We start from the raw sequence: 23751 nt of genomic DNA, 5'->3' as shown, positions 1-23751 counted from the left end.
TTATGTTTCGCTATTTTCCAGCCCCCGCTATGTGTGATTATTGTTGACTTGTTGCAAGCTGTGAATAGAGCTGGACGAAAATGGAGGATCTTCCTACTGGATGCACGTCTTAATAAATTTTGTATATTTTTTATATAATGTATAAATATATGTCTATTAGTTTTTTTACTATGTTGTACATACCGTAAATGTATAATGTTCACTTTATAATCATCATATTGCTGGTAGTTGTGCACTTTATATATCCATGTATGCAATGTGTACGTGTACTTTATAATGTTCACTATGTATGAACTTTTAATGTATAATTAATTATTTGGAGGTTATTGCACTTTACACATTGCACTTATTTAATATATTGTATATTTATTTATGGTCATACTATGCATCTCAACTGGTATAGTCATTTATATATGTTGATAGGTATTGTTGGACCTTGAGGGAATAGCTGCTTTCTGTCCGCTCTTCATATGTGATGGTCGGGTTAAGGTAGTACTTAGGGTTAATGGTTACCTGCCTGCATGCGGTGGTATCGCTCCGTGTGTGGCCTGCCTCTGTGCGCGTGCGCGCCCCTCCCCACTTGGCTGTGCATTGTCCACTGGCATCTCTATCGGGTTCTGCGCTCACGTGACCACCTGGATGGGCGCTCGTGTGGGCGTGGTTACCTGATGATGCCGTGGAGGACTCAGGTCTCTTGGTGGCGGTCGGAGCATGCGCCGCAACAAGGAGGCGGCCATATGACGCGATGCTTTTTAACTTATTTTGATTGGGTGGGATCACTATTTAAACCGGTCAGTGATCTGATGATGCCACTCCCCCGGAAGAAGGCACACGCAGCCGAAACGCGCGTAGGGGACCTGGCACCATCAGACCTGAGGTAATGTAGCTGGATTTGTGTTACTTGTCTTGCCACTTTGGAGACTCAGTATTGTGGGAATATTGCCAAACATGCCATCTGGCGTAATGATTTGTTATGACAAGGGAGATCTATATGTGTGGCAGGAAGGACTATGGTTATAATATGTGCCTCAGGTCTATGGTGTTTTATACTGGTAGACATCACCATCATCGTTGTTTCTTATAATTGTACATCTAATAAAGTTTTGGTATCTCTTTGTACTTTGAGGTCTGACGTGTACATTTTTTTGTAGGTTTGTGTATTTGTTTGTACGGGACCGTTATGGTTGTTATATCTCCTAACGGGCACAGGGGTTAATTTTGATATTTAACCTGTGTTTTGTTTGTCCTTTTTGGTAAATAGGGCTGACATAGTGTAGAGGGATCATCCTTATTCTCATTTGCACATGGAAACATGAGAAGCAATGGAATGAAACTGAAAGGGAGAAGATACAGATTAGATATTACAAAATACTTTTTAACAGTTTGGATGATCAATGAGAGGAACAAGCTGCTACGAGAAGTGGTGAGTTCTCCTTCAATAGAAGTCTTCAGAGGCTGGACACACATCTGTCTGATATGGTTTAGTGAATCCTGTATTGAGCAGGGGGTCGGACACGATGACCCTGGAGGTCCCTTCCAATTTTAACATTCTATGAGTCTATGATTCTTATTGTAGCTAGATTTCAGGACCGATTTCCCTGCTCTCTTAAAAACTTCAAACAAAGTCCAGCTCACCATATTCAACATCCTTGGAAGCTCGGAGCACGGAACCGCTGTCAGGGCGTGGAGGAATCAAAAAAATAAGGAATCCAGCTCAAAGAGGTAGTGGAAAAACCTTTTCTTTATTCACTTAAAAGATGTGCTCGGTGGAGGATAAAAACATCAGCAATAACAAAAAGTAAAATGCGATATCAACGCGTTTATGGTGACCAAGCACCCTTAGTCATGACCTCAATTGTGTCACATCTGGTTACGACATCCGTTCCGATTCACTGTGCCAATCCATTCATTAGCCCCACTTTTTGAACACTGCACGGTCACTCTAGCAAAGATCCCTGAAGAAGGTAGGATCGAAACGTGCATCGGGGTGGACGCACAATACCCTTGAACTTTCATACAGTACTTGGTGTTTAAGGTATCCTACATTGATTCTTACAAGTTCATACAGTGCGCATTGACAATGATGTATATTAACATATTTCACCTATATACCTTAGCATCTTATTATAGCGTATTGCATTGGTACCATTATAGGATAATCTGCATGATATTATACTGTATTATATTGATACTCTAATGACATTATATTGTATTGTATTGGTGCTATGGCAAGAATGTTTTGAACAATATAACATCCCTTCAATATCTGGTTCTATGCCAGGAGATGAGGAATATATACACTCACATTTCTGGAATTGTTCCTATTGCGCTCCCCTTTTCCACAGCCTGTCACAGCACAAATATTTGTGTCACCTCTCTCCTCCCATTTTGTCCATTGATATTTCTGTTTGTGGGCTATGTCAGTAGACAATAAAACCTATAATTTAATAGACAGTAAGCACTGGAACCTGGGATTTTTTTCTTTATTCTTATTTATATGACCATTGTTGCGACACATGTCATATAACCCCTGGAACTTTTAATCTGAAGGTGGTTCCCAAAAAGATACCTGTTTCTGGTCACTTCTGTGCCCTTATAAGCTACTATAGTAGTTCTGACTTTCACAATATAAGGTGAAAACCTCCACTATACTTAGTGTAATCAATATAACTGCACGTACATACTACTATATGTGGCGCTTTGCATGTTTTGCAGTTATCTTGGGCATACTATTCAGAGGGTTATTTATGTACTTTCTTTCCCACAAAACACAGTACCCATCAAAAATGGGAGTTTTTCTTGTTTTTATTGGAATGTGCACATTGTAGATTCAGACTGAATGTAGCAAAACCATGAAGGATAATATATAGAAACAAGGAGTAAAAAACATGTGTGAAACAAAGTACATGTAAAACTTTAGACTCCTCAAATCCCCACCACCACCCCCCATCTCCCAATGACAGCTTTATACATCATTGGCATTCTCTCATTCTTGTTTTATGAGGCTGGTAGCTTTGATGAATTTATCCCCTGCAGCGAAGGAAATTTTTGGTCTGCATTTCATGGGATGATCTTCATGAAAGATATTTTCATCATAGAGAATGGTGGCTTTCGAGAATGCACTTGAGGATACTGTGATGCAGCGATCACTAACGGGTTGGGGAATACTCACTTAGCCACGATATGAATGACACACACCAAGAATGTATTTTCTTTAACAAAAGTCCATGCCTGGTTTATCATACCTCCATAAACCACAGTAAGGCATTTGAACGTCACAGGACCGACATGTAGTCCATTTCAGCTGTGGTTACGTTCATACAATTCATTATAGGCATCAACGGAAAATAGCAACCACCGACAGTCTGTTCCAATAGCAAATACTTCTCTGCCATTATAAGCCCCTTGCTGGAATTACCTTCCTGGAGCTCCTACTCCACACACTGACCTCCTGTCAGTCCTCTCTCCTGGGGAAGCTGCCAAACTGGGATCACCGTCCCTGTGACCAGTGCACTCCCGACAGTCCAGATCGTCAGATGCCTCACAGCCTCTCTGTGTGCTGTTCAGGACGTCCGTCCCCACTTGAAACCATCCAACACACAGGCCACCAGGTCCAAAGCCTCACCATGTGCTCTTCAGGAAGTTAGCACCTACAACACATAGGGCTTCCAGGACCTTACACATGGACGAATCAAGTGCATACACTCTTTAACATGTGACCACACCATGGTCACATTATGTACCTGTAACCAGTCCCATAGGTGAGAGGTGTGTGTGGTTAGTCAGATCCGCCCAGCTCTCCGACTAACCCTGTAAGCATCCCTTTAAAGCTACATAAACACAAGGCTTTTAGGACTGCCGATCCCAGAGCAACATTATCGGCTTACAGCACAGAGGAACTCCTCTGCGACACATACCGGCCATTTACAATAATGTCGGATGTTGTCTCACCATCATAGATATGCCTGCAAATGCCATGCATTCCCATGGCCCCAATACGCCTCTGTGCGTATTCTGAGGAGACCATGCAGCGCCCCCTACCTGTAACAGGGGTCACTGCATCACAATACCTTCAAAGTTCTAGCAACTTTCTGGATTGACTGACCTTCACGTCTTAAAATAAAGATGCACTCTCAATTCTCTGCACTTAAGTGGTTCTTGCAGTATTCTGGCTAAAACAGTTGTGGAATATGGCTCAGCACTATATGGAACTGTGTACCAACTTCTGCAAAACTCACCTGAAGATCGCAATCATTTTCTGAATAGCAGTGATTCCACAAATGACCTTTTGACAAGGTTTTCATTGGAAACCTTGGATTTCTTAAAGTATCCTCTTTTGCACTAATGAAGCTGATTGGGGGAATGTCATGTAAGGCATTCTTCACAAATTGTATTTTTGTCGGGTTTTTTATGCAAATTAAAAGCTGTGTATTACAGTACTTGCAAAAGCTATGAGATTTCAGAAATTATTTTTTATTCTCACTGAATTGGAAAACTGCTGTATTTTGAAAATTTGCAGCATGTCACTTCTTTCAGCATTTTTGCAGCATTTTTTCACCATTTTTTGCAGCATTTTTTCACCCATAGAAAGCAAAGAATAGGTGCAAAAAAAGCAGCAAAAATGCAGATATCAGGTTTTGCTGCAATTTTGGTGCAGAAAACTCAGGAACTACAGGCACGTAACTATATAAAGCCTCTTTCACACTTGCGTCGTGTGGCCTCTTTCACAATGCGTCATTTTGGGAAAAAAACGCATCCTGCAAATGTGCCCGCAGGATGCGTTTTTTCCCATAGACTTGTATTGCCGACGGATCGCGACGTATGGCCATACGTCGCGTCTGTCGTGCACTGGATGCGTCGTGTTTTAGCGGACCGTCATCACGAAAAAACATTCAATGTAACGTTTTTTCGTATGTCGCTTCTGCCATTTTCTACAGAGCATGCGCGGCCGGAACTCCACCCCCTCGTCCCCGGGACTTGAATGGGCAGCAGATGCATTGAAGAATTTTCACAACGTGCGTCGGTACGTCGCGCCGACGCTTAGCGACGGCCGCGTACCAACGCAAGTATGAAAGAGGCCTAAGACTTAAAAACGCAGCAAAAAATGCAGCAAAACCTGCAGGAATTTTTTTTCTGTACTGCCAAGAGAACAGGTTTTGCCTGCAAAAAAAAATGCCCCAAAACTGGAACGTGTCAACAGAGCCTAAGGCTGTCATCGGGGCAAAAGTAGGTACTTTTGAGAAGTCCATGGTTTAACACATATTCTTGTTTGTTTCACATGTTTTTTCTTTACTTCTTGTTTCAATATGTTCCTTTGTGGTTTTGCTGCCTTTAGTCTGAATCTACAATGTGCACATTCCAATAAGAACAAGGAAAACCATTCCATGAAGAGGTGTGTCCAAACTTTTGACTGGTACTGTATACAAATAATGATAAATCAAAACATTTATTGAACTTGTACACTATGATAAAAACTTACAGTAAATCGCAGTCTGACGTCCGTCTCGTAGAAAATGTCAAGTTGTAAGACCATTACATCATTGGGCATGAACGTTTTGCTTGAGCGTTCAAGTGTTGAAGAACATCCATTCTCTGTGCTGACAACGTTGGTTGCTTTGTAGCTTGGGTAGTTGACAGGGAAATAACACGAGGGTTGTTCAGATTCTTGACCGTCAATTACATTAACGTAACAGCATCCACGGTCTTCACATTCAACTTTGCTTAATACCTTTTCTGGGCCACAGTCAAAACGGTTTGATGGTTCTAAATGACATTTTGAAGGGTGATGGTCTTGTCCAAAACATGGCGTACAAAACAAAAAAAGCAGATGTAGACTCAGTGCTGTATTCCTACAATGGGATTTCTTACTTACTCGCCAAAAATTCATCATGATGATTTGAGAGGCAATTTTCTCTGAAATTTAACACAAAAATTTTAGATATACTACTTTTAGAGCCTAAATTATTAAATTACAGGAACTTGTTACATTGAAGTGTCTGACCTTCAGGAAAGATGCTATAGAGCTAGAGATGTTGTACAGAAAAACACAAAAAATCACTAAAATCTTTACTTTTTCTTAAAGCAATATGACCTAATTATTGACAGCCTTCCTTTTATTACTTTGAATACAGAAATAGCTAAGAAGGACCTCCTAAACATACAAATAGGTCAGCACTCTAACCACATGACCACTGCAACTAATCAGCACCGCTGATCAGCGCATGGAAAAAGCCAGAGCCTGATTCATGCCGTGCGTGGTTCGAGCACCACGAAAATTTAATTAGTATAATATTATGTTTGTTTTCATGATGTCGGTGAAGAGTTGAATGTACAGATATGATTTACAGCAACCACATAGACCATAAATAACAATTTGCAGGCTCGTTGACTTGTATAGGAGAGCTTCCTAAGCACATCACATATTGTGATCAGCGTGATCATGTGTTATGTGTATATATGGTAAATGATACCTGTCATAGTAGTTCTGTCTGTGATGATTATGGGATGACTGCTGAAAAGTATATTTTATGTCATGACATAAAAATGTATTACTTTCTTTAATTAAAAAAAAAATGTAACATAAAAACTTTATTTAAACCATAGATCATTTTGGTCAACGTTTCTTAAGGCTAAGTCCACATGTTGCACTTTTTGTGCAGATTATTCCACAGCAAACTTGCAGCAAAATCAGCTTTTGCTACCTGCTTTTTAATTACATATTTGCCCCAAATGTCACCTTTTCCATTACAAAGGTCTGGGTGAATAATATTGTGAATTACCATTAGTATATTTGCTACAATTTTGGTCAATCATGTATATTTTAAACTATAGATGTCCTAAAACAGGTGCATTATGGATGTCATCTGGATGTATAAATGGATGTATGGCTAGTACACGGATGTAACAAGGATAATAATACTAATGAAAATCGTCATTTTTTTCTGAATGAAAATTGGACAATTTATTATACACTCATCTGACCCCAGCTTAACAGTAATTTTGAGGTTATGTGCACACGTTGCGGATTTTGCTGCGGATCCGCAGCAGATTTGACGCTGCGGATCTGCAGCAGTTTTCCATGCATTGTACAGTACTATGTAAACGTATGGAAAACAAAATCCGCAGTGCACATGCTGCAGAAAAAAACGTGCGGAAACGTAGCCTTGTTTTTACCGCAGCATGTCAATTCTTTGTGCGGATTCCGCAGCGTTTTACACCTGCTCCTCAATAGAAATTCGCAGGTGTAAAACCGCAGGTGGAATCCGCACAAAACCCACGGTAAATCCATGGCAAATCCGAGGGTAATTCGCAGTGCGGTTTACCTGCAAATTTAGCAAAAACAGTGCGGAAAAATCCGCACACCATTCCGCAACGTGTGCCCGATATTGGGTCTATTGTGTGTGGTGCACCTTACTCGTTCAGCTGATTTACAGGAAAATCTGGCGGTCAACTATTGCATGATCGTGCAATCTTGAACTTTGGAGTTCTGTTCTGTGGAGCACAACCCACGTTCTATAGGCCACAACCAATTATAGAATATTCTATTCTGTGCCCCAGTGACCTGGGTCCCATGCTGTTTACTGTGCCATGAGGACGAGTATACAAGCTGATAGTCCTTGTAAGGCCAGGATCACACATGCGAGAAACACGTCCGTGTCTCGCATGTGAAATCCAAGCTCTGGCGCCGGCACTGTGGAGCGGAGCGTGCGGCCGCATAGCACCACATGGAGCCACACGCTCCGCTCTGGAGAGTCGGCGTCAGAGCTTGGATTTCACATGCGAGACACGGACGTGTTTCTCGCATGTGTGATCCCGGCCTTAAGGTAAATCTGTCAGCTGGTGTTTGCTACCTGATGTGAGAGCTATTTAGTGTGCATGTTCTAAAACTTCCACAGTATTGCTATGCAATAGTACTAATGAGCCAATAGTCTGGATTGGTGCTGTAATATTGATTATTTGAGGAGCGCACTATGCCAGTGTACTTAGAAAACATTGGGCCCCATTGCAAAAGTCCTATTTTTGGGTGGGCTCCCCACCCAAAAAAAATCTATATATATTCGTCAGAGTAAGTGGGGTGTCACAGTGTATATGTGCAGTCACAGAAGGGTACACCTCCTAACTTTTAAAACCAGTGAAAAGGACATGTATTGCTACATTAACACAATAATCTGCCACTATTGAAGCCTCTTAGTGTAGTCACCCACTACGATAACCCTTTCATGGCCCCCACAGGGTATGATGCCAAAAAAAATGCCCCCCTCCCCACTCACCGCAGGATTACCTCCCACCGGATGATGGCCCTCGCATGCAGTAAAAGGACAGCTAACAGCTAACGGCTCCCTGTTCCACCATTACATTCATCTGTATCTGCATGCTCTGGGAGGGGGCCATGTGGTCAGCCACTATTTGCAGTATACTACTGAATGATTTATGCTGCCTCTGATTTGCTTTTATTAGCATTGCTGATGACTATCAGTTAAATGATTCTCTACTAGAGATGAATGAACCCGCATGTAAAAGTTTGGCATCTGTACCGGACATTTAGTGTCAGGCGGTAAACACTAAACAGGAACTTCTCTCAGCAGTAGATTGCAATGTTTGGCATTAGGGGGAAGTCTGTGAGAGAGAGGGCTTATACCCATTACCGTGAAATAAAAAATGTCCAATTTCAGTCGAGAAAAGTCTGACGAGTGTCATGCAAGTGTCATGTGATCTTCATGCAAGTACATTCTGATTTTTCATACCTAGCATCCAATTTACATCCAATTTACATGGGGTTGCTATCCGACTGCAATGCGATTTTAACATGAGCTTTTACATAGAGCAATTCTCTATGTAATTTACACATCGTTTTCCTAGTAAATATTCTTCAAGATTATATATACAGGGTGGGCCATTTATATGGATACACCTAAATAAAATGGGAATGGTTGGTGATATTAACTTCCTGTTTGTGGCACATTAGTATATGGGAGGGAGGAAAACTTTTCAAGATGAGTGGTGACCATGGCAACCATTTTGAAGTCAGCCATTTTGAATCCAACTTATTTTTTTTCAATGGGAAGAGGGTCATGTGACACATCAAACGTATTGAGAATTTGACAAGAAAAAAATGATGCGCTTGGTTTTAACGTAATTTTATTCTTTCATGAGATATTTACAAGTTTCTCATTGTTTACAGCCATTGACATGTCGCAGATGTTAATACATAAGGAGCGGATAGAAATTGTGTTGATCTCTGGTGAATGCAGTACCTGGGTCATTGCAGCAGATTTCAATGCAAGACACCCTACAAGACCACCCATCTCCGATGCTACAGTTAGCAAACTGCTTGCCAAATTTTGTGAAACAGGTTCAGTGTTGGATTTGTCAAAATGTGGACGCAAGAAAATTGTCACTAATGAATAAACATCAGTGGCTGTCCTAGCTTCATTCAGCAAGAGCCCAGAGCGTAGCACTCGCCGCATGTCACTGGAGAGTGGCATTAGTCGAACATCCTCAGCTACTCACAAATGGCACCCTTACAAAATCCAGCTGCTGCAGCATCTCAACTAGGATGATCCAGATCGGAGCACTGAATTTGCAGAATGGGCAAAACAAAAATTGGAACAGGAACCTCAGGTTACACAACTGTCAATTGGCAATTGTCTATGCTGTGAAGATACGAGATATGCAGCATGTGAAACAACGGATACTGGAAGCCTGTGCTAGCATTTCTTCTGTGGTGTTGCTATCAATGTGTCAAGAGTGGGAGAAGAGGGTTGCATTGACAATCCAACACAATGGGCAGCACTTTGAACACATTTTATAAGTGGTCATAAACTTGTAAATAACTCATGAAAGAATAAAGTTACATTAAAACCAAGCACACCATTGTTTTTCTTGTGAAATTCTCAATCAGTTTGATGTGTCACATGACCCTCTTCCCATTGGAAAAAATAAAGTTGGATCCAAAATGGCCAACTTCAAAATGATCGCCATGGTCACCACCCATCTTGAAAAGTTTTCCCCCTCCCATATACTAATGTGCCACAAACAGGAAATAGATATCTCCAACCATTCCCATTTTATTTAGGTGTATCCATATAAATGGCTCACCCTGTATATTACAAAATACTGTATCTATCTATCTATCTATCTATTTGTATGTATATACATATATACAGTGGGGGAAAAAGTATTTTGTCAGCCACCAATTGTGCAAGTTCTCATGCTTAAAAAGATGAGAGAGGCCTGTAATTAACATCATAGGTAGACCACAACTATGAGAGTCAAAATTAGAAAACAAATCCAGAAAATCACCGTGTCTGATTTGGCAAAATTTATTTTGCAAATTATGGTGGAAAATAAATATTTGGTCACCTAAAACCATGCAAGATTTCTGTCTCTTACAGACCTGCAGCTTCTTCCTTAAGAGGCTCCTCTGTCCTCCACTCATTACTTGTATTAATGGCACCTGTTTGAACTTGTTATCAGTATAAAAGACACCTGTACACAACCTTAAACAGTCACACGCCAAACTCCACTGTGGTGAAGACCAAAGAGCTGTTAAAGGACACCAGAAACAAAATTGTAGCCCTGCATGAGGCTAGGAAGACTGAATCTGCAATACGCAATTAGCTTGGTGTGATGAAATCAACTGTGGGAGCAATAATAAGAAAATGGAAGACATATAAGACCACTGATAATCTCCATTGATCTGGGGTTCCACGCAAGATCTCAACCCGTGGGGTCAAAATGATGACAAGAACAGTGAGCAAAAATCCCAGAACCACACAGGGGGACCTAGTGAATGACCTGCATAGAGCTGGGACCACTGTAACAAAGGCTACCATCAGTACCACACTACACCACCAGAGACTCAGATCCTGCAGTGCCAGACGTGTCCCCCAGCTTAAGCCAGTACATGTCTGGGCACATCTGAAGTTTGCTAGAGAGCATTTGGGTTATCAAGAACAGTATTGGTAGAATGTCATATGGTCTGATGAAACCAAAGTAGAATTGTTTGGTAGAAACAAAACTTGTCATGTTTGGAGGAGACAGAATGCTGAGTTGCATCCAAAGAACACCATACCTACTGTGAAGCAAGGGGGTGGCAACATCATGCTTTGGGGCTGTTCCTCTGAAAAGGGACCAGGACGACTGATCCATGTTGAAAGAATGAATGGGGCCATGTATCGTGAGATTTTGAGTTCAAACCTCCTTCCATCAGCAAGGGCATTGAAGATGAAATGTGGATTGGTCTTTCAGCATGATAATGATCCCAAGCACACCACTAGGGCAATGAAGGAGTGGCTTCATAAGAAGCATATGAAGGTCCTGGAGTGGCCTAGCCAATCTCCAGATCTCAACCCAATAGAAAACCTTTGGAGGGAGTTGAAAGTCCATGTTGCCCAGCAACAGGCCCAAAACATCGCTGCTCTAGAAGTGATTTGCATGGAGGAATGGACCAACATACCACCACAGTGTGTGCCAACCTTGTGAAGACTTACAGAAAACATTGGACTTCTGTCATTGCCAACAAAGGATATATATCAAAATATTGAGAACTTTTGTTAATGACCAAATACTTATTTTCCATCATAATTTGCTAAATAAATCTTGCCAAATCAGACAAGGTGATTTTCTGGATTAGTTTTCTCATTTTGACCCTAATAGTTGTAGTCTACCTATGATGTCAATTACAGTCCTCTCTCATCTTTTTAAGTGGGAGAACTTGCACAATTGGTGGCGGACTAAAAACTTTTTTTCCCCACTGTACATATTGCAAGATGACCGCTGGACATATAATGGATGGGAGATATGTATCATAAAGGCACATGTCTTCTGTGATATAAACCAGGAGTAATTCTCTAGTATATATAGTACTTAGTGGGGTTATTCAGGCATTTTAGACCCAGCTCTAATTGTGAGCATCTGAAGAGTTAGGGCATGTCGGCTGCTCACCATATCTCCACATCTGGGTGTGGGTCACAAAATAAAATGGAGTCTGTTTCTTTGACACATGGCATGTGTGCCTGGAAGTAAGAAGACCTTCTGTGGGATGCCTCTAGACTAAGCCAGTATAATGGACGCTATATAGCCTGTGTGCCCTGGACTGTCTGAAACTGATCTGAATATTATACCTATATATTCTGATAAGCACAGTGTCCTTCTGACCCCCTCCTTCTTCCTCACCCCCTACAGAGAAAGATAGGGCTGGTTGTGCCCAATCTGCTCCCTGACAGGAAACAGCAGCTACATTCTGAAGACTGAATTTTTTCGGAGCAGTTTGGAAGTGTAAATAACACCTGTGGGAATCTTGAGAGGTCTTAACTGGAGCCTGTTGGGACACCAACAAGATACTTCACTATCACAGGCTCAGCTTGAAATTCACCTATGAGAGACTCACCCCAGCACTGTGCTGCTTCTGTTAGGAATGATAATACTGTAGGAGTGTGTGCTCAGCGGGGATTGGATAATTGAAAGTCCCACCCTCCTGTGGCTCGCACTGGCTGGACTCTCTCAGCTGCCGGTCACAAAGACACTCCTCCTTATCGCTCCCTCCACATACCGCTCCTGTTTTAATTTTTGAATTTTGCATTGTTTCTTTGCAGTAAAAACTTCAGAAGGAAAATCCGGGCCTCTGCCAGTATTTTTTCCAGTAAACAATGTCCATTTAATCTATAGATCTTCAAATAAAAATAAGTTCTACAATTGGAACAAAAATTAGATAATCTTATAACTGTAGCCCTGCTGTGTACTGTGTAATGGCTGTGTCCCACTATGCCTGAACATGCCACACCTCCTGGACAGGGAAGGAAGGAAAAGAGAGTATACAGACATTACAGCATGGAATCTAAGATTATTTTTTCTATGTGGTAAAGCTTTTTCTGCTTGTTATTAAAGGGAACCTGTCACTTGAATTTGGCGGGATCGGTTTTTGGTCATATGGGCGTATGGGTGAATCAAACACCCAAAAACTCCGCCCATATGACCGAAAACCGGTCCCGCCAAAATCAGGTGACAAGTTCCCTTTAAACATGTTTTACGTCACAGAATTCTGCAGCTGCGATCCTATGCCCTGGTCAGTACCTTTGATATGTTCATACCATGTTCCTGCATGGTCAAACACAGCCATTACACAGTATACAGCAGGGGCACATTTATAAGATTATTTCAGCACAGAAACACATCATATTGTGCAACTTATTTTTATTAAGATCTATTATTTAAAGTGTACTTTGTACATGGGAAAATCCCTTTAAGTATTACAATATACACACGCGGTCAAAATTGTTGGTACCCCTCGTTTCATGACAGAAAAACCCACAATGGTCACAGAAATAACTTGAATCTGACAAAAGCAATAATAAATTAAAAATCTATGAAAATGAACAAATGAATGTCAGATATTGCTTTTCAACCATGCTTCCACAGAATAAAAAAAAAAAAAAACCTCATGAAATAGGCCTGGCTGTTATGAAAGGTAATTCAGTACCACAATGGACATAGAGGTCAGCGCACATACAGTGACCTGGCAATAACCCAAAAAACAAGAACGAGCTCTGAGACGTGGGAACTCTGTTGACCGCAATCCTTCATCCTCTCCAACCACACTAAAGGCAGCCGTGGATTGCGCCTAACGCTCCCTATGCAACTCGGCACGGCCTGAGAAACTAGCTAGCCTGAAGATAGAAAATAAGCCTACCTTGCCTCAGAGAAATACCCCAAAGGAAAAGGCAGCCCCCACATATAATGACTGTGAGTTAAGATGAAAAGACAAACGTAGAGATGAAATAGATTTAGCAAAGTGAGGCCCAACTTTCTGAACAGACCGAGGATAGGAAAGGTAACTTTGCGGTCAACACAAAACCCTACAAAAACCACGCAAAGGGGGCAAAAAGACCCTCCGTACCGAACTAACGGCACGGAGGTACACCCTCTGCGTCCCAGAGCTTCCAGCAAGCAGAAAAAACAAATTGACAAGCTGGACAGAAAAAAACAGCAAACAAATAGCAAAGAGGAACTTAGCTATGCAGAGCAGCAGGCCACAGGAACGATCCAGGAGGAAACAGGTCCAATACTAGAACATTGCCTGGAGGCCAGGATCAAAGCACTAGGTGGAGTTAAATAGAGCAGCACCTAACGACTTCACCACATCACCTGAGGAAGGAAACTCAGAAGCCGCAGTACCACTTTCCTCCACCAACGGAAGCTCACAGAGAGAACCAGCTGAAGTACCAATTGTGACCACAGGAGGGAGCTCTGCCACAGAATTCACAACAGTACCCCCCCCTTGAGGAGGGGTCACCGAACCCTCACCAGAGCTCCCAGGACGACCAGGATGAGCCATATGAAAGGCACGAACAAGATCGGGAGCATGGACATCAGAGGCAAAGACCCAGGAATTATCTTCCTGAGCATAACCCTTCCACTTAACCAGATACTGGAGTTTCCGCCTTGAAACACGAGAATCCAAAATCTTCTCCACAATATACTCCAACTCCCCCTCCACCAAAACCGGGGCAGGAGGATCAACAGATGGAACCATAGGTGCCACGTATCTCCGCAACAATGACCTATGGAATACGTTATGTATGGAAAAAGAATCTGGAAGGGTCAGACGAAAAGACACAGGATTAAGAACCTCAGAAATCCTATACGGACCAATAAAACGAGGTTTAAACTTAGGAGAGGAAACCTTCATAGGAATATGACGAGAAGATAACCAAACCAAGTCCCCAACCCGAAGTCGGGGACCCACACAGCGTCTGCGATTAGCGAAACGTTGAGCCTTCTCCTGGGACAAAGTCAAATTGTCCACTACATGAGTCCAAATCTGCTGCAACCTGTCCACCACAGTATCCACACCAGGACAGTCCGAAGACTCAACCTGTCCTGAAGAGAAACGAGGATGGAACCCAGAGTTGCAGAAAAACGGTGAAACCAAGGTAGCCGAGCTGGCCCGATTATTAAGGGCGAACTCAGCCAAAGGCAAAAAGGACACCCAGTCATCCTGATCAGCAGAAACAAAGCATCTCAGATATGTTTCCAAGGTCTGATTGGTTCGTTCGGTCTGGCCATTAGTCTGAGGATGGAAAGCCGAGGAAAAAGACAAGTCAATGCCCATCCTACCACAAAAGGCTCGCCAAAACCTCGAAACAAACTGGGAACCTCTGTCAGAAACGATATTCTCTGGAATGCCATGTAAACGAACCACATGCTGGAAAAACAATGGCACCAAATCAGAGGAGGAAGGCAATTTAGACAAGGGTACCAAATGCACCATCTTAGAGAAGCGATTACAGACCACCCAAATGACTGACATCTTTTGAGAGACGGGAAGATCTGAAATAAAATCCATAGAGATATGTGTCCAAGGCCTCTTCGGGACCGGCAAGGGCAAAAGCAACCCACTGGCACGAGAACAGCAGGGCTTAGCCCGAGCACAAATCCCACAGGACTGCACAAAATTACGCACATCCCGCGACAGAGATGGCCACCAAAAGGATCTAGCCACTAACTCTCTGGTACCAAAGATTCCAGGATGACCAGCCAACACCGAACAATGAACCTCAGAGATAACTTTATTCGTCCACCTATCAGGGACAAACAGTTTCTCCGCTGGGCAACGATCAGGTTTATTAGCCTGAAATTTTTGCAGCACCCGCCGCAAATCAGGGGAGATGGCAGACACAATTACTTCCTCTTTGAGGATACCTGTCGGCTCAGATACACCCGGAGAGTCGGGCACAAAACTCCTAGACAGAGCATCCGCCTTCACATTTTTAGAGCCCGGAAGGTATGAAATCACAAAGTCAAAACGGGCAAAAAACAACGACCAACGAGCTTGTCTAGGATTCAACCGCTTGGCGGACTCGAGATAAGTCAAGTTCTTATGATCAGTCAAGACCACCACGCGATGCTTAGCTCCTTCAAGCCAATGACGCCACTCCTCGAATGCCCACTTCATGGCCAGCAACTCTCGATTGCCCACATCATAATTTTGCTCAGCAGGCGAAAACTTCCTGGAAAAGAAGGTGCATGGTTTCATCACCGAGCAATCAAAACTTCTCTGCGACAAAACAGCCCCTGCTCCAATCTCAGAAGCATCAACCTCGACCTGGAACGGAAGCGAAACATCTGGTTGATACAAAACAGGGGCAGAAGAAAAACGACGCTTCAACTCTTGAAAAGCTTCCACCGCAGCAGAAGACCAATTGACCAAATCAGCACCTTTCTTGGTCAAATCGGTCAATGGTTTAGCAGTACTAGAAAAATTGCAGATGAAGCGACGATAAAAATTAGCAAAGCCCAGGAACTTTTGCAGACTTTTCAGAGATGTCGGCTGAGTCCAATTATGGATGGCTTGGACCTTAACAGGGTCCATCTCGATAGTAGAAGGGGAAAAGATGAACCCCAAAAATGAAACCTTCTGAACACCAAAGAGACACTTTGATCCCTTCACAAACAAAGAATTAGCACGCAGGACCTGAAACACTGTTCTGACCTGCTTCACATGAGACTCCCAATCATCCGAGAAGATCAAAATGTCATCTAAGTACACAATCAGGAATTTATCCAGGTACTCTCAGAAGATGTCATGCATAAAGGACTGAAACACTGATGGAGCATTGGCAAGTCCGAATGGCATTACTAGATACTCAAAATGGCCCTCGGGCGTATTAAATGCAGTTTTCCACTCATCGCCTGGCTTAATACGCACAAAATTATACGCACCACGAAGATCTATCTTGGTGAACCAACTAGCCCCCTTAATCCGAGCAAACAAATCAGATAACAATGGCAAGGGGTACTGAAATTTAACCGTGATCTTATTTAGAAGGCGGTAATCTATACAAGGTCTCAGTGAACCATCCTTCTTGGCTACAAAAAAGAACCCTGCTCCTAATGGCGACGATGATGGGCGAATATGCCCCTTCTCCAAAGACTCCTTCACATAACTCCGCATAGCGGCGTGCTCAGGCACAGATAAATTAAACAGTCGACCTTTTGGGAATTTACTACCAGGAATCAAATCGATAGCACAATCACAATCCCTATGCGGAGGTAGGGTATCGGACTTGGGCTCATCAAATAAATCCCGGTAATCAGACAAGAACTCAGGAACCTCAGAAGGGGTGGATGACGAAATAGTCAGAAATGGGACATCACCATGTACCCCCTGACAACCCCAGCTGGACACAGACATGGATTTCCAATCTAATACTGGATTATGGACTTGTAGCCATGGCAAAAAAGAAATAACGATCCTAACTTGTTGAACTGGGTCACCAGAGGAGCGAGGTTTCAAAGCCAGAAATAGTTTACAATTATTTTTGAAACTCAGAAATTTAGTTCTATCTCCAAAAAACAAATCAGGAATAGGAATTCTCGGTTCTAACATAGAATTCTGAACCACAAAGTCTTGAATACTTTGTACTCTTGCCGTGAGCTGATCCACACATGAAGACAGACCTTTAATGTCCATTGCTACACCTGTGTCCTGAACCACCCAAATGTCTAGGGGGAAAAAAAGGCAAAACACAGTGCAAAGAAAAAAAAAATGGTCTCAGAACTTCTTTTTTCCCTCTATTGGGAATCATTAGTACTTTGGGCCTCCAGTACTGTTATGAAAGGTAATTCAGTACCACAATGGACATAGAGGTCAGCGCAAATACAGTGACCTGGCAATAACTCAAAAAACAAGAACGAGCTCTGAGACGTGGGAACTCTGTTGACCGCAATCCCTAATCCTCTCCAACCACACTAAAGGCAGCCGTGGATTGCGCCTAACGCTCCCTATGCAACTCGGCACGGCCTGAGAAACTAGCTAGCCTGAAGATAGAAAATAAGCCTACCTTGCCTCAGAGAAATACCCCAAAGGAAAAGGCAGCCCCCACATATAATGACTGTGAGTTAAGATGAAAAGACAAACGTAGAGATGAAATAGATTTAGCAAAGTGAGGCCCAACTTTCTGAACAGACCGAGGATAGGAAAGGTAACTTTGCGGTCAACACAAAACCCTACAAAAACCACGCAAAGGGGGCAAAAAGACCCTCCGTACCGAACTAACGGCACGGAGGTACACCCTCTGCGTCCCAGAGCTTCCAGCAAGCAGAAAAAACAAATTGACAAGCTGGACAGAAAAAAACAGCAAACAAATAGCAAAGAAGCAAAGAGGGACTTAGCTATGCAGAGCAGCAGGCCACAGGAACGATCCAGGAGGAAACAGGTCCAATACTAGAACATTGCCTGGAGGCCAGGATCAAAGCACTAGGTGGAGTTAAATAGAGCAGCACCTAACGACTTCACCACATCACCTGAGGAAGGAAACTCAGAAGCCGCAGTACCACTTTCCTCCACTAACGGAAGCTCACAGAGAGAACTCTGCCACAGAATTCACAACACCTGGCCAAAAATGATGGTACGCTTATCTTAATATTTTGCTGCACAATCTTTTGAGGCAATCAAACGATTCCTGTAACTGTCAATGAGACTTCTGCACCTCTTGACAGGTATTTTGGCCCACTCCTCAAGAGCAAACTGCTCCAGTTATTTCTTGTTTGAAGGTTCCCTTTTCCAGATGGCATGTTTCAGCTCTTTCCAAAGATGCTCATTGGATTTAGGTCAGGGCTCATAGAAGGCCACTTCAGAATAGTCCAATATTTTCCTCTTAGCCATTCTTGGGTTTTTTTTAGCTGTGTGTTTTGGGTCATTATTCTGTTGCAAGACCCATGACGTGCGACTGAGACCAAGCTTTCTGACACCAGGCAGCACATTTCTCTCTAGAATCCCTTGGTAGTCTTGAGATTTCATTATACCCTGCACAGATTCTAGACACCCTGTGCCAGATGCAGCAAAGCAGCTCCAGAACATAGCAGAGCCTCCTCCATGCTTCACATTAGGGACAGTGTTCTTTTTGTGATATGCTTTATTTTTCAGTCTGTGAACATAGAGCTGATGTGCCTTGCCAAAAAGTTCCATTTTTGTCTCACCTGTCCATAGGACATTCTCCCAGAAGCTTTGTGGCTTGTCAACATGTTGTTTGGCAAATTCCAGTCTGGATTTTTTATGATTTTTTTTTCAACAATGGTGTCCTCCTTGGTCGTCTCCCATGAAGTCCACCTTGGCTCATACAACGACGGATGGTGCGATCTAACACTGATGTTCCTTGAGCTTGAAGTTCACCTTTCATCTGTTTAGAAGTTTTTCTGGGCTCTTTGGTTACCATTCGTATTATCCATCTCTTTGATTTGCCATCAGCTTTCCTCCTGCGGTCCAGGAAGGTTGGCTACAGTCCCATGGATTTTAAATTTCTGAATAATATGTGCAACTGTAGTCACAGGAACATCAAGCTGCTTGGAGATGGTCTTATAACTTTTACCTTTAACATGTTTGTCTATAATTTCTTTGATTATCTCAGCCCAGGAACATTTTTTTATACACATCCAATTGTGGAAATTATTACTATTCCAAGATGTATTGATTAAAATCAACTTTAAAACCTTTGTTTGTGGGAAAACAACTTTCAGTACAGCACCAAATCTTTTAGGCATGGACTGAACAAATTGGTGACATAACAATTGGTGACTCTTTAGAATCTCACAAACAGTTGAAACTAGTTTACATACTGTACACTATATAAAAAGACACATGTGCATGTTTTTCTCAATATCTGACATGAAATCAGAATAAACGTTTCCCGTTTTAGGTCAATTAGGATTAACATAATTATTAATATTTGCCAAATGCTAGAATAATAATGAGAGAGAGTGTTTCAAATGTATCATGGCATCCACATTCTATTCCAGCCAAAATAGAGCTCCAAAACTCAAATGGTGCTCCTTCCTTTCCGAGCCCTTGCGTGCACCCAAACAGTAGTTTTCCACCACAAATGGAATATTGGTGTACTCAGGAGAAATAGCAGAACAAATTATTTGCTCCATTTTATCCTGTTCCCATGTGAAAATGAAAAATGTGGGGCAAAACAACGTTTTTGTGAGAAAAATTAGATTTTTTTTTTCACAGCTCAAAGTTATAAAATAGTGTGAACCATCTGTGTTTTGAATGTGCTCTCCGTACATCTATATAAATTCCTTGAGAGGTGTAGTTTCTAAAATGGGGTTACCTATGAGGGTTTCCACTGTTTAGGCACTTCAGAGGCTCTGAGAATGCAAAATGGTGTCCTCTATCTATTCCAGACAATTTTGAGTTACAAAAATCAAAATGGTACTTCTTTCTTTCTGAGCCCTGCTGTGTGCCCAAACAGTGGTTTTCCACCACATAGATATTGACATACTCAGTAGAAATTGCACCATAAATTTTATGGTCCATTTTTTCCTGATATCCTTGTTAAAATACAAGATTTTGGGATAAAGCAATATTTTTGCTGCTGAAAGTAAAATGTTCATTTTTTTCCTACCAAATTTCTTTAATTCCTGTGAAACACCTGAAGGGTTAATAAACTTATTAAATGTGGTCTAGAGCACATGGATCGGTGCAGTTTCAAAGCCACTTCAAATGTGATGTGGTCCCTAAAAAAATTGGTTTTGTACATTTTGCTGGAAAAATGAGAAATTGCTGATCAACTTTTAACCATTCTAACTTCCCAACCAATACTAATTGTTTAAAACATTATGCTGATGTAAAGTAGACATGTGGTAAATGTTATTTTGTGTGATATAACCAGCTGGTTTGAGGGCATAAAAATTAAAAGTTTGAAAATTCCAATTTATCCACAAATAAACGCAAAAAATATAGACTTAAATTTACCTCTAACATAAAGTACAATGTTGCATGAAAAAACAATCTCGGAATCACTGGGACACATTGCAGCATTCCACATAAAGTGACAATGGTCAGAATTGTAAAATTTGGTCAGTATGGTGAAAAAAGGGTGGGGGTGATGGACTTAATATTCATGGGATTGATCAGTGATAGATAGATAGATAGATAGATAGATAGATAGATAGATAGATAGATAGATAGATAGATAGACATGAAATAAATAAATAAAAGCGGTGCAAGGTGTCACAGAGAAAGTTTTCCTGCAGCAAATAAACAATCACCACAATATTGTGAAGGATACAAAAATATAAAACAATTATTCGCGTTGGTAAAAGATCAGTAAATCTGACAAAGAATGAATGCCAAACTGAATACACCGATAAGCCCGGTAAAGTCTGCCAATAGAATCTGAAGAAATGATTAAGTGAGAATACAACCTGCCAATGTGTTCAGAGTGCAACTTCTGGACATGCAAAGTAAGTGACTCCAGGGATCAAAGTCAAATAGTATAGATCATAGTCAGGTAATAGTCAAATGATAAAGATCAGTACCTTGTCCCCAGGTGGTGAGTGAGCTAGGTCAGCAGTTTCTGACTGTTTCAGGATGCGGTGAATCCAGCGAGCGAAATCTTCCAAGAGTAGTGTCGGAGAGCTTCCCCGGCCGGTAACAGCTGCTCCGTTTGTAAGCTCCAGTGATAGGCGGGGAACCTATATCCTGGCACAGAGACGCCTTCTACCACTTCTACCAGCATATCTTAAGGATAGTGCACATATTTTAAAACTCTTACATGATGTTCAATGGCAAGATCACTATGTATTTGGCACCTTAGTAGTGTTGAGCATTCCGATACCGCAAGTATCGGGTATCGGCCGATACTTGCGGTATCGGAATTCCGATACCGAGATCCGATATTTTTGTGATATCGGGTATCGGTATCGGAAGTGTAAAATAAAGAATTAAAATAAAAAATATTGTTATATTCACCTCTCCGGCGGCCCCTGGACATCAGCGGGAGGATCCGGCGTCCGGCACGGCTTCTTTCTTCAAAATGCGCGCCTTCAGGACCTGTGGAATGACGTCCCGGCTTCTGATTGGTCGCGTGCCGCCCATGTGACCGCCACGCGACCAATCAGAAGCCGCGACGTCATTCCTCAGCTAAAGTCCTAGAATGAGCGCCTTCTAGGACCTGAGGAATGACGTCGCGGCTTCTGATTGGTCGCGTGGCGGTCACATGGGCGGCACGCGACCAATCAGAAGCCGGGACGTCATTCCACAGGTCCTGAAGGCGCGCATTTTGAAGAAAGAAGCCGTGCCGGACGCCGGATCCTCCCGCTGATGTCCAGGGGCCGCCGGAGAGGTGAATATAACAATATTTTTTATTTTAATTCTTTATTTTACACTTTAATATGGATCCCAGGGCCTGAAGGAGAGTTTCCTCTCCTTCAGACCCTGGGATCCATGAGGATACATTCCGATACTTGATGTCCCATTGACTTGTATTGGTATCGGATATCGGTATCGGCGATATCCGATATTTTTCGGGTATCGGCCGATACTATCCGATACCGATACTTTCAAGTATCGGACGGTATCGCTCAACACTACACCTTAGATATCACATCATTGTATACGATCATTGACCATGATAAAGGGTGTAATGCGGCCAATGACAGGTTGTATACTCACTTAATCATTTCTTTAGATTCTATTGGCAGACTTTTCCGGGCTTACCGGTGTATTCAGTTTGGCATCCATTCTTTTGTCAGATCTACTGATCTTTTACCAGCGCAAGTAATTGTTTTATAATTTTAGATATATAAACATGTTACAATTGTGATTTTTTTTTTTACGCAATCATTGGCTTCTAAAAGGATTGTAGGTAGGCTCAGCTTTCTAACCCTTCTTGCCAAAAGGTTAAAAGTACAAAACAAAATCTCTTCTCTTACATCACTTATTCAATTAATAATTAAAATTTGAAATTTGTCACATGCGTTAACCTTTGTAAATTTTTAATAACAGATTAGTTAGGTCACGATTATAAATTAGAGTTTTTGGTTCTTCATTATTCTAGAAAAGATACATAATAATGGACGCATGTGAATGATGACAACTCTTATATTGCGCTCCGCAAGACGTTGGCACTTTTCATAAGCAACATAAACTTAATTGAAAGTCTGCATTAACTTTTGAGCAGTAATATTCTTACACTTGTACACTAATGGAAATCATTCACTTTTTGCTAGCAGTTTTTACTTTATATTATACAAATATATCTTATACTGTTTAATAGTTTCTAAAAAATAAAATGCATCCATTAAGGGTATGTGCACACATTGCGGATTTTGCTGCGGATCCGCAGCGAATCGGCTGCTGCGGATTCGCAGCAGTTTTCCCTGAGTTTAAAGTACTATGTATACCTATGGAAAACAAAATCCACAGTGCACAGTCTGCAGAAAAAAACGCGCGGAAACGTAGCATTGTTTATTCCGCAGCATGTCAATTCTTTGTGCGGATTCCGCAGTGGTTTACACCTGCTACATAATAGGAATCCGCAGGTGTAAAATCGCAGGTGGAATCCGCACAAAATCCGCAAAAAAATCACGGTAAATTAGCGGTTTGTCTGCAGATTCACCAAAATCAGTCCGGAAAAATCCGCAGAGTAATCCGCAGCGTGTGCACATAGCCTTAGAACAGATTAAAGACTTTTACAAAGGTGTAATAAGATTTAGCTCCTACATACCAATCCAGGCTTCACCTTTTCTACCATCTGCTTACTATTAAAGCAGTTCCTTTAATAGTAGTAGATCATGTGACTACCTAGGCAAAAGTGCTGATATAGCAAAAAGAATGAAAACTAGGGCATAGAGCACAAACAAATAGAAATAAACATATTACACAAACATATTATCTGTTCTGATCAGACAAGCGATTTAAGGTGTAATTATATCCTTTAAGATCAATGTATCAGTTTTGCAACT

At 41.8% G+C, this 23751-nt stretch overlaps 1 protein-coding gene across 2 annotated transcripts in view; it reads right to left on the bottom strand.

Annotated features, from left to right (window-relative positions):
- The window catches only part of LOC138665170 (lysosomal alpha-glucosidase-like), a 194723-nt gene extending 171189 nt beyond the window's left edge, over positions 1 to 23534 (bottom strand). The window contains exons 1-2 of one of the 2 annotated variants that reach the window (XM_069752430.1): positions 23514 to 23534; positions 5480 to 5913 (exon numbers count right to left, since the gene is read on the bottom strand). In XM_069752430.1, the coding sequence (XP_069608531.1) occupies positions 5480 to 5890 (411 nt within the window). In that variant the 5' untranslated portion in view covers positions 5891 to 5913; positions 23514 to 23534. Of the gene's footprint in view, positions 1 to 5479; positions 5914 to 21324; positions 21443 to 23513 lie in introns of those variants that run through there. The other variant, XM_069752431.1, reaches the window with a different exon arrangement.
- Between the last annotated feature and the right edge of the window lie 217 nt (positions 23535 to 23751).

Source organism: Ranitomeya imitator, chromosome 2 (genome assembly GCF_032444005.1).
Source record: "Ranitomeya imitator isolate aRanImi1 chromosome 2, aRanImi1.pri, whole genome shotgun sequence".
NCBI lineage: Eukaryota > Metazoa > Chordata > Amphibia > Anura > Dendrobatidae > Ranitomeya > Ranitomeya imitator.
The sequence above is the reverse complement of the archived record's forward strand: the minus strand, read 5'-3'. Positions and strand labels throughout refer to the sequence as shown.